The sequence below is a fragment of the Microcaecilia unicolor genome, chromosome 3 (assembly GCF_901765095.1).
Source record: "Microcaecilia unicolor chromosome 3, aMicUni1.1, whole genome shotgun sequence".
NCBI classification, from domain to species: Eukaryota; Metazoa; Chordata; class Amphibia; order Gymnophiona; family Siphonopidae; genus Microcaecilia; species Microcaecilia unicolor.
The window spans coordinates 40,100,687-40,115,536 of NC_044033.1; the positions used below are offsets into that span (position 1 = coordinate 40,100,687).

At 40.9% G+C, this 14,850-nt stretch overlaps 1 protein-coding gene across 1 annotated transcript in view; it reads right to left on the reverse strand.

The window, feature by feature from the left end:
• Window positions 1-14,624, reverse strand: part of NRXN1 (neurexin 1) — a 2,115,739-nt gene extending 2,101,115 nt beyond the window's left edge. Inside the window, exons 1-2 of the mRNA XM_030195841.1 lie at window positions 14,406-14,624; window positions 10,680-12,023 (exon numbers count right to left, since the gene is read on the reverse strand). Coding sequence (XP_030051701.1) covers window positions 10,680-11,403 — 724 coding nt within the window. The 5' untranslated portion in view covers window positions 11,404-12,023; window positions 14,406-14,624. The remainder of the gene's footprint in view (window positions 1-10,679; window positions 12,024-14,405) is intronic.
• Window positions 14,625-14,850: the final 226 nt, after the last annotated feature.

The following is a 14,850-nucleotide window of genomic DNA, read 5'->3' on the forward strand; positions in this document are numbered from 1 at the left end:
CTTTACTTGGTGATTTTTTTGTTACGACCAAGCCACAAAAAGGTGCCCAAACTGACCAGATGACCACCGTAGGGAATTGGGGATGACCTCCCCTTACTCCCCCAGTGGTCACTAACCTCCTCCCACCCTAAAAGAAATAGTTTAAAAATATTTTGTGCCAGCCTCAAGTGTCATACTCAGGTCCATCGCAGCAGTATGCAGGTCCCTGGAGCAATTTTAGTGGGTGCAGTGCACTTCAGGCAGGTGGATCCATGCCCACCCCCCCCCCCCCCACACTTGTTACACTTGTGATGGTAAATATGGTAAATATGAGCCCTTCAAAACCCGCCACAAACCCACTGTACTCACATGTAGGTGCCTCCTTTCACCTGTAAGGGCTATGGTAGTGGTGTACAGTTGTGAGTAGAGGGTTTTGTGGGGCTCAGCACACAAGGTAAGGCAGCTATGTACCTGGGAGCAATTTCTGAAGTCCACTGCAGTGCCCCCTAGGGTGCCCGGTTGGTGTCCTGGCATGTCAGGGTGACCAGTGCACTACGAATGCTGGCTCCTCCCATGACCAAAGGGCTTGCATTTGGTCATTTCTGAGATGGGCGTCCTTAGTTTCCATTATCGCCGAAAATCAGAAACGACTAAGTCTAAGGAAGACCATCTCTAGTGATGACCTAAATGTCAAGGTTTGGCCGTCCCCGATCGTATTATCGAAACAAAAGATGGATGCCTATCTTGTTTCGATAATACGGGTTTCCCCGCCCCTTTGCCGGGACGTTCTGTGAGGACGTCCTCAGGAAAACTTGGGCGCCCCTTTTGATTATGCCCCTCTAAAGGTCAAATTTTATAAAAGGTGCCTTAAAAATTGGTGCCAAAAAAACACACGATTAGCGTGATTCTATAAATTACACCTAAAGTTAGGTGTAGTTTATAGAATATGCGCATGTGCCATTCTTGTGACTAAAATGTTGGCGCACCCATTTAGGCCACCTATAACCAGGCCAGAATACCTGTGCCTAAGTTAGAAACAGATCAAATTTATTCCATAATAGTATGCATAGTTTTTGAAATGCCCACAACACACCCATTCCACGTCCATGGTTACACCCTCTTTTTGACTGTGTGCATTAGGATTTACACGCATCACATTGTAGATTACACCTAGAAAGCGGTGTGTGTGTGCATTCTAATTAAAGCCAATTAGTACCAATTATTGGCACTGACTGGTTTGCTAATCAATTTTTATTTTATTTATTTGCTGCACTTGTATCCCACATTTTCCCACCTACTTGCAGGCTCAATGTGGCTTACAAAATGTTACAACGACATATACACATTATAGAATAAGAATTTCAGAAAAAAGATACAGATAGGTACATAGAATATCATAGCAATCATATTAACGGAATAGTAATTTTACAATTATTACAAATAAGAGTGCATAAGTAAATCATATTGGATTGGAAGTGGATTGAAAGATCAACATAACATAACATAATGATATCAGGACAAGATATAACATTCAGTCATGAGGATGCAATTAGGATGAACATGGAATAATTAAGTTGTGTGCGCAATTTAGCCATGCAGCCAAAATAGTGCGCAACAAGTTAAGGCGCCATATATAGAATTTGGGGGGGGGGGGTAACCCAATAGCTGCAAGAGATTCCAAATGAGTCCATTTAAATCTGAAGGTAAACCGTGTCATATTAATTTTAGTGTTTCAATTTTTTGTGTGTGTGTGCTTCCATTCCAAGGTAGTAAGCATACCATTTTAAGTAATATTTTTATTTATTACATTCGTATCCCACATTTTCCCACCTATTTGCAGGCTCAATGTGGCTTACATAGTTTTATTACATTGTCGTTCCAGGATATCACATACAGTTAGTGATGTGCAGAGATTTTATAAAGGAAGAAAAAAGGGAGTAATTAGGGTAGGTGTAGAAGGTGGGCTTTCATAACTGAGTTGGTTGGTGAGGTGGAATAGTGAGGTTATATGTTCTCATTGCATATTGAGTGAAAAATTGTGTGCAAATATATGTGTGACTGAAGGTATGAAATTGCTTTATTTATTTATTAGGATTTATTTTCTGCCTTTTTGAAGACATTCATTCAAGGCAGTATACAGCAAGAATAAGTCAAGCATAGGCAACAGACAATTAAACCAGTAAAAATATTCAAATAGCAATACAACATATGGGATAGTATGCTTACTTTAAATCTAAAATAAGCAATATCACTTGCATGGTGGTTACAACATCATGCATGTGATATTGCTCAAATAAGTCTACTGATCCAATGTGTATTTTTTTATGCACACAGTTATACATTGTTATTCTTTGCTCTTTGTTTACCATGGTAGGAAGCCTGGGATTCAACCTGCCATTCAGTGTTTAGTTACAATGTTGATACTAACAAACATTATCATTTCTAGTTTCCCCGTGTTACTTTATGTCTGATACTTTCATGCCTCATCCACTCCCACTGTCTGTCAGGTTTTTTTTTCATCCGTGTAGGCATCAGGTTTATCATATTACTTGTCCTTGAACAGGTAGGAGATAAATAAGAATTTAAGCACATGCTATGTTAGACTGAATCTCATCTTGTTTTTTTGTTTGTTTTAATTCACAACTAAATCAACCACAAAAAAACACCCAGCCCCCCAAAAGCAAATGTTATGGAATCGTAAGTACATAAGTATTGCCACATTGGGACAGACCAAAAGTCCATCAAGCCCAGCATCCTGTTTCCAAAAGTGGCCAATCCAAGTCACAAATACCTGGTAAGATCCCAAAAACGTTCAATACATTTTATGCTGCTTACCCCAGAAATAAGCAGTGGATTTTCCCCAAGTCAATTTGGTCTATGGACTTTTCCTTTAGGGTTAATAAGGGAAGGTTTGCAGATTTCAGCCTCTCACTATCCCGTCAGTGTAATAGAAAGCACTTGAAATTGTTGTTTTATTTATTTATTTATTTGCTGCACTTGTATCCCACATTTTCCCACCCACTTGCAGGCTCAATGTGGCTTACGTTATGTTGCAATGGCAATCACATTAATGGAATACGAAGTTCAGAATATTATTACAAATAAGGTTCATAAGAAAAACAGGTAAAACTAGAAGAAGATAAATGGATAATTCATAACATAAATGAGAGCAGGACAAGATATAATGTTCAATAATGGGAATGCGGTTAAATTAATCAAATCAGGAGAGTTCAATAAGAGTTAGTTCTGGTGTAGTTTAGGAGTTAATTCATTATAGAGGATCCTTTTTATAAGTCTCTTTAAACAAATGAGTCTTCAGCAGTTTCCGGAAGGTTGTCAAATCATGCGTTGTTTTTATGGTATTTGGTAATTCATTCCATAGTTGTGTGCAGATGTAGGAGAAGCTAGATGCATGTATAGATTTGTATTTAAGACCTCTACAGTTGGGATAGTGGAGGTTTAAGAAAGTGCATGATGAACTTTTGTTGTTTCTTGCTGGTAAGTATATTAGGTCAGACATGTAAGATGGGGCCTCTCCATAAATGATTTTATGAACCAAGGTGCAAATTTTGAATACAATTCGATCTTTTAATGGGAACCAATGAAATTTTTCTCTAAGAGGTTTGGCACTTTCATATTTCGCTTTTCCGAAAATAAGTCTGGCTGCGGTGTTTTGGGCAGTCTGGAGTTTCTTAATAGTTTGTGCTTTGCATCCTGCATAAATGGAATTACAATAGTCCAAATGGCTCAATACTAATGATTGCACCAGTTTGCGGAATGTCTCTCTCGGGAAGAAAGGTTTCACTCTTCTAAGCTTCCACATTGCATAGAACATCTTCTTTATAACAGTTTTCACATGGATATCTAGGGTAAGATTTCGGTCAATTGTTACACCCAGGAGTTTTAGGGTATCCGCAACAGGAAGAGTATGGCTTGGTGTATTTATTTTGGTGTAGTTGATTTTATTGTACTGTGATGATAAGATAAGACATTGCGTCTTTTCTGCGTTGAGGTTTAGCTGGAATGCATCCGTCCATGAATTCATTATTTGGAAGCTGAGATTGATTTTATTTGTAATTTCTGATGTCATTTTTTAAATGAAATGATTATCGTAATATCATCAGCATAAATATGTGGGTTTAGGCCATGGTTGGATAGTGATCTAGCCAGTGGTAGCATCATTAAGTTAAAGAGAATCAGTGAGAGTGGTGATCCCTGAGGCATATATAGTTTTCTTCTGTAAACCAAAATTTTATTCTTGAAGTGTACTACTATTACTGTAGTGAACTGCATTATGGAGGTAATTCTTTAAATTGGTGCCTAGATACATGCGCTACGTACTTGCATCATAGATGCTAATAATTAGTAATGATGTGTGAATATGTATTAGGTGCTATTGCTGAAGGACTGTCTGGTAAGGTTTCCCTCTTTGCAGATGACACCAACATCTGTAATAGGGAAGAAACCCCTGATGGTGTAGATAACATGAGGAAGGACTTAGCAAAGCTAGAGGAATGGTTTGGAATTTGGCAGCTAAAATTAAATGCTAAAAAATTGTTGGGTTATGCATTTGGGCTGCAAAACCTTGAGGGAATGGTACAGTTTAGGAGATGAAGAATGATTGTGTACAAAAGAGGAGCAGGACTTGAGTGTGATTGTAGGTGATGACCTTAAGGTAGCCAAACAGACAGAAAAGGCAACAGCGAAAGCTAGAAGGACGCTTGGGTGCCTAGGGAGAGGGATGGCCATAGGAAAAAGGAGGTGATGATGCCCTTGTATAAGACTCTGGTGAGACCTCATTTAGAGTAATGTGTACAATTCTGAAGACCAAACCTTCCAGAAGATATAAAGAGGACAGATCCAGAGGATGGCTTCTAAAATGGTCAGTGGTCTTCGTCATAACGCATATGGGGACAGACTTATCTCAATATCTATACTTTGGAAGAAAGATGGAAGAGGGGAGATATGATAGAGATATTTAAATACCTACGTGGAATAAATGCACAAGAGGCTACTCTCTTTCATTTGAAAGGAAACTCTGGAATGAGGGGGCACAGGACAAAGGTGAAAGGGGACAGGCAGAAGTAACCTGAGAAAATACTTTTTCATGGAAAGGGTAGTAAATTTATGGACGGCCTCCCAGTGGAAGTAGTGGAGATGAAAACGATATCTGAATTCAAGAGAGCTTGGTACAAGTATATAGGATCTGTAAGGGAGTGATAGGGAGAACAGATGGCATAGATGAGCAAACTGGATAGGCCATATGGTGTTTATCTGCCTATATTTTTCTCTGTTTCTATGGTAGCTGCAAAACTCACATGTTAACATCAGCATTTGTGCATGGTAATCAGGTTGCAGTTAGCAGGGAGGCAGTAAGTAGTCTTGTGCTACCTGTGTTAGTCGGATAGTGCACAACAACAGGTGAATTCCATAAATGGTGTGCAAATTTCTACTTCACCCTTCATTGCCCCTGGTACAAAAATAAGTACCTGAATATATGTAAACCGCTTTGAATGTGGTTGCAAAAACCTCAGAAAGGCAGTATATCAAGTTCCATTTCCCTTTCCCTTACATGCAAAATTGCATACTATTCTGAAATGTGCACATAACTAAATTAGCTAACGAGCGCTAATTGGGCATTAACAATCAACTATTGACATTAATTGGCAATCATTTGAATTTGCGTGCACATCTTGCTAAGTGCTGTTCTATAAAGACCTGCCCACAAATTTTATAGCAACCAGATCAAAAGGGGGTGTGGCCATGGGAGAGGTACAAGTGGGTCATGGGCATTCACTAAAGATGCATGCAGTCAGGGGCATAGCTACTATGGGGCCATGGGGTCTGGGCCCCTATAGATTTGGCCCTGGACCCCCCTGCCACGACCCTCTTGACCCCCCCTTCCCGCCACCAACCCTCCCCCTCTCCTGCCACGTACCTTTGCTGGCGGGGGACCACAACCCCCACCAGCCAAAGTTCTCTCCTCGGCCGCGCGGCATTGCTTGCTGAATGATCTGATCAAGTTTCTGTGTGTGTGTGCAGGACATCAGATGCACACACAGAAACTTGATCAGATCATTCAACAAGCAAAGCCACGCAGCCGAGGAGAGAATTTCAGCTGGTGGGGGTTGGGGTCCCCCGCCAGCAAAGGTACACGGCGGGAGAGGGTTGTGGTGGGAAGGGGGTGAAAGTTGGCGGCGGCAGCGGTAGGCGGGGTTGGTGGCACCGGGAGGGGGCTAAAATGTGCCCCCTCACCTCGGGCTCTGGACCCCCCCTCCTGCCGAAGTCTGGCTACGCCCCTGCATGGTATATTACAGAATTTGTGTAATCCATGCCTAACTTAGGTGCCTAGATTTACGCCGGCTTTCAGTCGGTGTAAATCCTCACACCTAAAGTTGCGCGCGGATCCCGTTGCCATGCAGTATTCTATAAATGGCACTAAACCTGGAGTTCCATTTAAAGAATAGTGCTCAGTGCATGTTTTTTTTCGGTGCCCAAATGTGGGTGCCACTTACTGAATCTAGTCCTAAATGCAGTGCGTTAATTGCTGTACACGCTCCATACCAATTCTCCATCCGTGCCTCATCTACTTGCACCATAATACAAAAGTCCCTTATCCTTTAACTTAGCGTATAGTAACCGTAAAAATACCACAAAAGTGGTTAGCGCAGTTTTGCGTTAGCTGTTAGCGTACGGTTTAACATGCACTTAGTACACTTTAGTACAATGGCTCTAAAATTCCTTAAAAAATAAATTTTTAACTCATTCTCTCTTTTTCCCTGGTCAACCCCCCCTCCCACACACACTTTTCTTTTGTATATTCTGATTAAAGACGTGTTTAACAGACAGGAAATGATGGTGCTAATTGGAAAGTATAACAATAGAAAGTCCTAATATAGATCTAGCATATTTAAAGTCTAAAAAAATAGAGTCAGACATGCAACAAGTGTGACATTTAGAAAAATAAAATACTACATGTCAAAGTACTTCATCAGTGAAGATAATAATAAATGTGTGGGTTGTTCTGTCATTAAAGATTGCTGAATAGCATGAAGAACCAATGTCCTTAATGGTGTCAAGTAAAGATTTTACTAATTCGGCCCCGTTCGCTTACAACAGCTGATAGGCAGGGAAGTTAACTACAACTCAAATGTAGTTTATCACACAGCAAATATTTGTTTTAATATTTCATGCTGATTTAATATTACATAACTAGGTGATTTAAAAAGACAGATATACTGAACTGTGCTAATTAGCACACAGAGATAATATGTTTCCAAAGGGCAGTATCAGTGCTCCTAAAACCCACTGGTAGGTAGTATAACGCATGTATAGCACTTGTATCATAGTGGAACAACTTTTTATTTGGAGGGATCAAACGAACCAGTATCTGGCCCCACCTCCAAGCTTTCTAGTTGCTAATGGCATGTTGGATAAAATATATTGTTGCCTACAGGAGACCTAACATAATTGAACACTGAAGAAAATTGTATTAAGGCCAACCTAGATTTTAAAAAGGTTTTAAATATTTAAGGAAGAAGAGGATGTGAAATGTTAATACATTTCGCAAATGAATTTTGTTTTGAAGGGATGTGTGGCAAGGGCGTAGCCAGACACCCAATTTTGGGTGGGCCTGGGCCCAAGATGGGTGGGCAGAAAACCTCCGCCGTGTCCCACAAGTGATTTGGTCTCTCCCTCTCTCGCCTGCATGCCATATGGTCTCTCAAACATCCCCCTCCCCCATAACTTTTAAATAGCAGATTTTCACTGGCAGCGAGCAGCGACTAATACAAAGTGCTCATGTTGGCCCCACAGCCTTCCCTCTGATGCAACTTCCTGTTTCTGCATAGGCGGGAATACAGCAGAGTGAAGGCTGGTATGCAGGAAGGCCAGTTGTTGGGTATTTTCAGCTGTTGGGGCTTGGGGATCCCTGCCAGACACTTCATAGGTGTGCTGCTACTGGGTGGGCCTGAGTCCAAAGTGGGTGGGCTCGGGCCCACCCTTGGCTACGCCACCGATGGAGACTGTCATAAAATGCTGATTTTTTTTACCAAATAAGTGGGTCTCCAGTCATTGAGCCTGCAAATAGGTGGGAAAATGTGGTATACAAATGCAACAAATAAAATAAAATAAAAAATTTTCAGAATGGACAAAGTGGAGGAGTAGCCTAGTGGTTAGTGCAGTGGACTTTGATCCTAGGGAACTGAGTTTGATTCCCACAGCAGCGCCTTATGATTCTGGGCAAGTCATTTAATCCTCCATTGCCCCTGGTACAAAAATAAATACCTGAATATATGAAAACCGCTTTGAATGTAGTTGCAAAAACCTCAGAAAGGAGGTATATCAAGTCCCATTTCCCTTTCCCTATTTAAGATTCTACATGCAATGTTGCTACTATTTGAGATTCTGCATGGAATGTTGCTACTATTGAGATTCTGTTGCTACTATTTGAGATTCTACATGGAATGTTAATGTTGCTATTCCACTAGCAACATTCCATGTAGAAGCCTGCCCTTGCAGATCAGATCGACACCTAACCTCTACACCTCTACCCAGGAAATCTTGACTGCCCCAACTTGACATTTCGTTCTTTAGATTGTAAGCTCCTTTGAGCAGGGACCGTCCTTCTTTGTGTATTTTGTACAGCGCTGCGTAACCCTAGTAGCGCTCTAGAAATGTTAAGTAGTAGTAGTACATGGAACGTTGCCAGTGGAGGAGTAGCCTAGTGGTTAGTGCAGCGGACTCTGATTCTGGGGAACTAAGTTCAATTCCCACTGCAGCTCCTTGTGACTCTGAGCAAGTCACTTAACCCTCCATTGCCCCTGGTACAAAATAAGTACCCGAATATATGTAAACCACTTTGAATGTAGTTGCAAAAACCTCAGAAAGGCGGTATCGTGTACGCCTTGTAGCACTATAAAAATGCTAAATAGTAGTAGTATATCAAGTCCTATTTCCCTTTCTCTTAGAGTTTTTCCTATAGATTCAGCAATGAGAAGTCTGTTTGAATAGTGTCAAATAGCACTTAAGTTTTTTTTTTATTGTTAAAGACTAGGCCCTTGGTAATTAGAAAATAATCTATAAATATAGTATAGTAGATAGAAATCCATAAACTTGGCTAAATGGAAAGTCAGAGAATGCAATGAGACATTGAGCTGTATCTCTGAGCCTAGGCTCCAACATGGTGCCTGCAGTAGGCTCTTGTCCACCCCAGCATTGAATAACCTTCTTCATGGTGTCCAAGGAAGAAATGTGTTTTACGTTTCTTGCCCCAATTATTTTAGAAAATTGACTTCTATGTCTCGGGCACTGTAGTTTTTGTCACCATGTGATTATGGAAACAGTCTTTAGAAAATATTCCCCCAGATTCTACATAGTGCGACGAGCTGCGCATGCAAATCCGGTTGTATTCTGGATTTGCACGTGGAACTTAATTAGTGAACGAGCCAATCAGTGCTGATAATGGCTACTTAACAAGCAATCATTGACACTAAGCATTAATTAGAATTTACGTGCACAACTGTAAGCGTATTCTAAGTCAAATAGTTGGAAAGGGGGGCGTTGCAATGGGTGTAAATTCTAAGTCATATAGTTGGAAGGGGGGCGTGGCAATGTATGTAAATTCTAAGTCATATAGTTAGAAAGGGGCGTGGTCATGGGTGTGGAATGGGCATGTCATGGGTGTTTCTAAAACCTATGCAGGTTTCTATACAATACACCCAATCTGTGCCTAATTTAGGCATTGGCATTTATACCAAGTTTTACTAGGAGTAACTGCCCATGACTAAATTTAGTTGCACCGATCTGCGCTCACCGTATTCTATAAATTGCACTGAAATGTAGGCTTATTCTATAAAAACTTTAGGTGTACTTTACAGGATATACTTAGGCATATTATTTTGCTGCTGATTTTATAGGTTTGCTATATAGAATCTAACCCATTATGTCTAAAATTCAGGCATTTGTGCATAAGCTACTAAAACATAAAATAAAAAAAGAAACATACGAAGGCATTAAACTAAAAACTACTGAGTCCCTTCTTTGTATTCTCTTTGAGTTGTCAAATAACTTTCATTTCTCATTGTTGCTTTCATCTATATCGTCATATTAGTTATTTCTATGCACTCTCATTCATAATTGCCAATTGTGCCATGCCTATCATTTCCTTTGAATTCTACTTCTAAAAAATCTCGGCTATCTCTGAGCAACTGCAAATCTGTGATATATTAGGCACAATAATAGCAATTTTCCTCTGGGTTTTGAAAGAAAAACATATCATGTGTTGCCTATAAAACTGAACAACAATGAAAGCCAAGATCAAACTGAGACTCATTTTTACAGCGTTGGTTCCCAAACTTGGCTCAACCAACTATGACCAGAACTGACTATCAATGTAATCAACATAACTATGGAAGTAAAGTGACTAGTATAATGAAAATTAACTTGGTGGAAGGCTTCCGCTCTCTCACTGTTTTATTAGTATGGAACTACCTCGGAGCACTTCTAGAAAAGAACATGTGGAAGGAGTAAGGACACCTTCTTGAGATCGGGGGGGGGGGGGGGGGGGAACACGCAGTCTTCATCTGACAATTTCTCCCTCCCCCAACAAAAAGCAAGAAAAATAAAGATAAGATACAAATGTAAAATGGGTTGGAGGGGGCAGGTGCTCAGGACAGGGAGAAAAAGAAGAGAAACCTTACCTTCACTGCAGTCCTTTCCCTGGAAGCCAGTATGGGAGCAGTCGCAGATGGCCTGGTCGTTCACCACCGAACAGGTACCGCCATTCAGACACACCTTTTCTTTGGCACATGGGTCCACCCTATCCTCTATTTTCACTAAGTTGCTTTGTAAGGGCAATGAGTCATTATAATTGACTCGGATGTCCGTTATCCAACCTTGAAATGGGTCATGATCCTTAACAGCCGAGAACGTTAATTTTAACGTGGCCGAGCGCAGATCAGGCGGAATCCCGCCAATGAACAGGTCGCTGAAAACCGTCAAGTCTCGGCGCTTGGACTTCACCTCTACCCACTTAGTCTCCTTGTCTAAGATGAGTGACGTGTTCTTGAAGTTCCTCCTTATGACCACGGAGTGCCAGGCATTGTCATTCACAGAAGTATCAGTCATCAGCGTGGCAGGCTCAGCACAGAAGATGGAGAAGCTAAGTCGTAGTTTCCCTTCATAGAGTATAAGCTCCAGGAAATCACAGAACCCTTCATCGTCAAAATAGACCACCAACCCACTAGAGCTTTTGGTCTTCATATTGAAGCTCATCTCACTCTCACAGCAAGCATTCCATTTGGGGAACCGCGTCCATTGGCCTTCGGCACCAGGGAACTCCAAGCCATAACTAAGGTCTACCAAGCAACCCAGCATTAAGGCCATCCATAGTATGAACCCCCCTTGTTTAATAACACCAGCCATAGTGAATACGCTAACAGTTTGAGGCTATTATGAAAAGGTGTGTATCTTCCAAAAAACAATCCTTAGGGAGACTGAAAACTGAAGTGCTGCAGTTGAATTAAACCCAACCAAAAAGCACAAGTAATTGGAATTAATTACTTCAAGGAAGGCACCAGCTGATTACTGATGACTTTGATGGGTATTGTAGAGCTTGTAGGTATGAGTAGACCGAAGTTTACTAGAACCCCATAGTACCAAGCATGAGAATCTACTCAGTTAATCCATACCTGGCGTGCGATCAGAAAACCAAACTGATTCCCGATTTTACATTATATCCATAAGCTGCATTTTCCAGTGGTTGTATAATATCTTTTGTTTTCCCCCTCGCCAAACCAATTAAAATTCCAGCTCTGTTTTCTAAGACAGATACTAAGGTCAGATCATGGACTGAATACCATGGTGCTACAACAGACGACATGAATCATCACTCAAGACTTTTCGAGCTGCCTCTTCTCCCGGTAGGGCTGAAACCCATAAACTGTCAGACAGCTCCCAGCTATTTGACATGTAAAGCTTGGCAGGTCCTTTCTCCTTTTCACAGCCAAACCCAAGAGATCCCAGGGTTTACATTCAGCATAAATCTGCAAAGAATTAAACAATATGTAAATAAATATTTAAATAGCACACCCGGAAAGCAATGTGGCAAGATGTCTTGGTTTTTATTCTGCTTTTCGTTGTTTAACTAAAGCAGCAAACATTGTCACACTGCTCGCCATCACTGCTTGCCTTGATTTACCAGAAATGCATCCCCTGTGCTAAAACGCATGGAGAATGCACGATGATTCACATATTTCCAATAAAAAGAAATACTAGCACAGTTTCATTCTTGTTTTATCAGGCATTGCCCAACAAGGGGGAAAAAAAATCAGCATTAAAATAGACAAAAGACTTTTATGAACAACAGCTAATCTGTCCGTATGGCTCCCTGGAGAAATGTATCATTTTTTTACCTTTGTCTTTTACACAACAATATTAATTCATCTAATTCTATCAACCCAGGCTCTCGATCATTTCTAACATGTTTGAACACAGTCATAACGGATCAAAACCCCATTAAGGATCTACAGACACTTTTCCATTTTATTTTCACAAAATGAGACGGAATTTCAATAGGTTCTTAGGAAGCTTTGTAAAGAAAAAATATGAACCATTTTCCCCTTGCCATCTGGCCTCTATTGCTGCTGAAATGATCCCCCTGCTACTGTAGAAAAATAATCAGTTTCAAGGCATGCGCTGTTGATATTCTTCACACCTTCGTTCAGCTATTATCAGGTGTTTAATCCTCAAGAGAAGGAAACAAGGTCTGGTAATCTTTCATTAATCATTAATACATTCGGCTGCTCGTCCCACTCCCAAACTCTCTTCATTCCGGTAAGATTTTAGATAGCTACAATAGCAAACACCTTGGAAGCTGTCATGCTTTTTCACTTTTTCAACATCTCTAGACGAAGACAGTAATGCATTCAGTACAACACATACTGTACATGTATCAAAACACTGAAAAAAGCCTTTCTGAGTTCTTCTAAGGAAGAATCATTAGACTTTATTAGGTATTCTATTTATACATATGTGAAGTGTTTACTAAAACTCTCTCAATACACAACCTGTCTTGTCACTTCAAGTACATACATGCATATTTTTTCCTACTAATTTATCGCCTAGACACAGAAGCTCAGTATCTAATTAACACTTTCTTTCTTTCTTTTTTTTTTTAACAAGCAGAAACTAGCAGTAATTTATTGCACCGCATCGTGCTGCTGTTTTCACGGAGGGAGATGCAAGAGCTTTTTTTTTTTTTACTTGGAGCAGGGCGATCCCTACAGGTATCAGCTGAGAATCCACACAGCCAGGGAGATCCCATTCTCCAAACTCCTTTACTCAAGGAGAGTGCAAACTCAGCCCTCTTGACATTAGAAAAGATCCCTCTGACTAACTAGCTTTAGGGATGCCCCAAATATTACCCACGGACGTCAGGCCCCTTATTTCCTTTCAAAATGACGAGGCATGAAGGTAAATATGTTATTTAACTAATGCAGCTTACACATGTGTTGGTAGGTGGCTTCCTATATCCACGGAATCCCGTATTCTCTTTCTCCCCGCCCCTAAATGAGGTAAAGGGGGGGCCGGGGGGGCATTGATAGCAAAATATTCCAAGTCAGTCTGTCCCTGGAGCACGAGTAAGCTGCTCCTCTGAGTACAGCTATATAGGCTACCGAATTAAAACGGGATTTGCCACAGAAATAACCATTTTGTTCTTATAAATAGGTTTTCAACAGCAGATGCCATTTTAAAATAATCAAAACAAGAAGCCATGAAACATTAAATACTGGTATAAAGGACAAAGTGAATGGCATTTACAATTCTCTGGGGAATCCTTATTCTATGGGCTTCTCAGTGTGCGGGAAAGACCAGGAGGAACCACAAATTACAGGTTGAAATGAAAGCTATGGAAACAACCTTGCTGCAGCCAGAGACAGAAGCGCTCTAATTTCAAAATCAGGCTAGCAGTATCATTAATCTTTTCCTTTTTTTTTTGCTATATCATTTCTAGAATCTAATCCGCCTCTACTAGAATGATCGATTTCTTTTCTTTACAGCATTTGCTGTGGCAGTTACCTAATAGTATTTTTTTTTAGTATGATTTTATCCAAAATACATCAGCGAAGCAACACAAGAATATTAAAACAAAGTGGCGTTTGTTGCCACGATGAAATCATGCTGGAATATCAATAAGATCTAGCACTTTCCTCCTTCCTCCCTATGTTCCCTTCCTCTTCAAAACGATTTTTGACTCCCCAACGCGGTTCTTTAAATCTGACTTCATGAATATATTAATGAACCCTATACCGGTCAAATCCCAATGCATGCAGCTCATCGCTGCCTGCAGGAGACAAAAAAAAATGCATTTCTAGCTTTCCCAAAACAGAAATAATAAATCATCGCATCCAACATTAACTTAGTACCTCAGTTCCACCATCTCATCTTCTTGTCATCTTCCTACCTACTCAGAATGCTGCACGCACCCAGCCTTGTGCATCCTTTCCAGAACTGAACCGTGGATACGGATTCTTTTTTTCTTTTTTTTATTTTCCTGCTTCAAGAACGATCTTCACTTGAACAGATTTTTTTTTTCCTCACCTCGTAATATATTTGAAGCATGTACGGGTCAAAGGAAACGTCCTAGGTTCTCTGGGCAAGGCAAAAAGCGCCGAGCCTTTTCAGCGGCGTCAGACTCTCTAGCTTCTGTCTCCCGGAGAGAGGGCGGGGCGGAGGGTAGGTGGGGACGGCTCACGTGACGCTCGCTGCTGTCCGTCTGCGGGAGGGGGCGGGGCTTTGGCTGCGCTCTGCGGCACCTCGGATAACGGCTTCTCACTCAAGCACCTTCCGGGCAGAGCGCGAGAACACAAG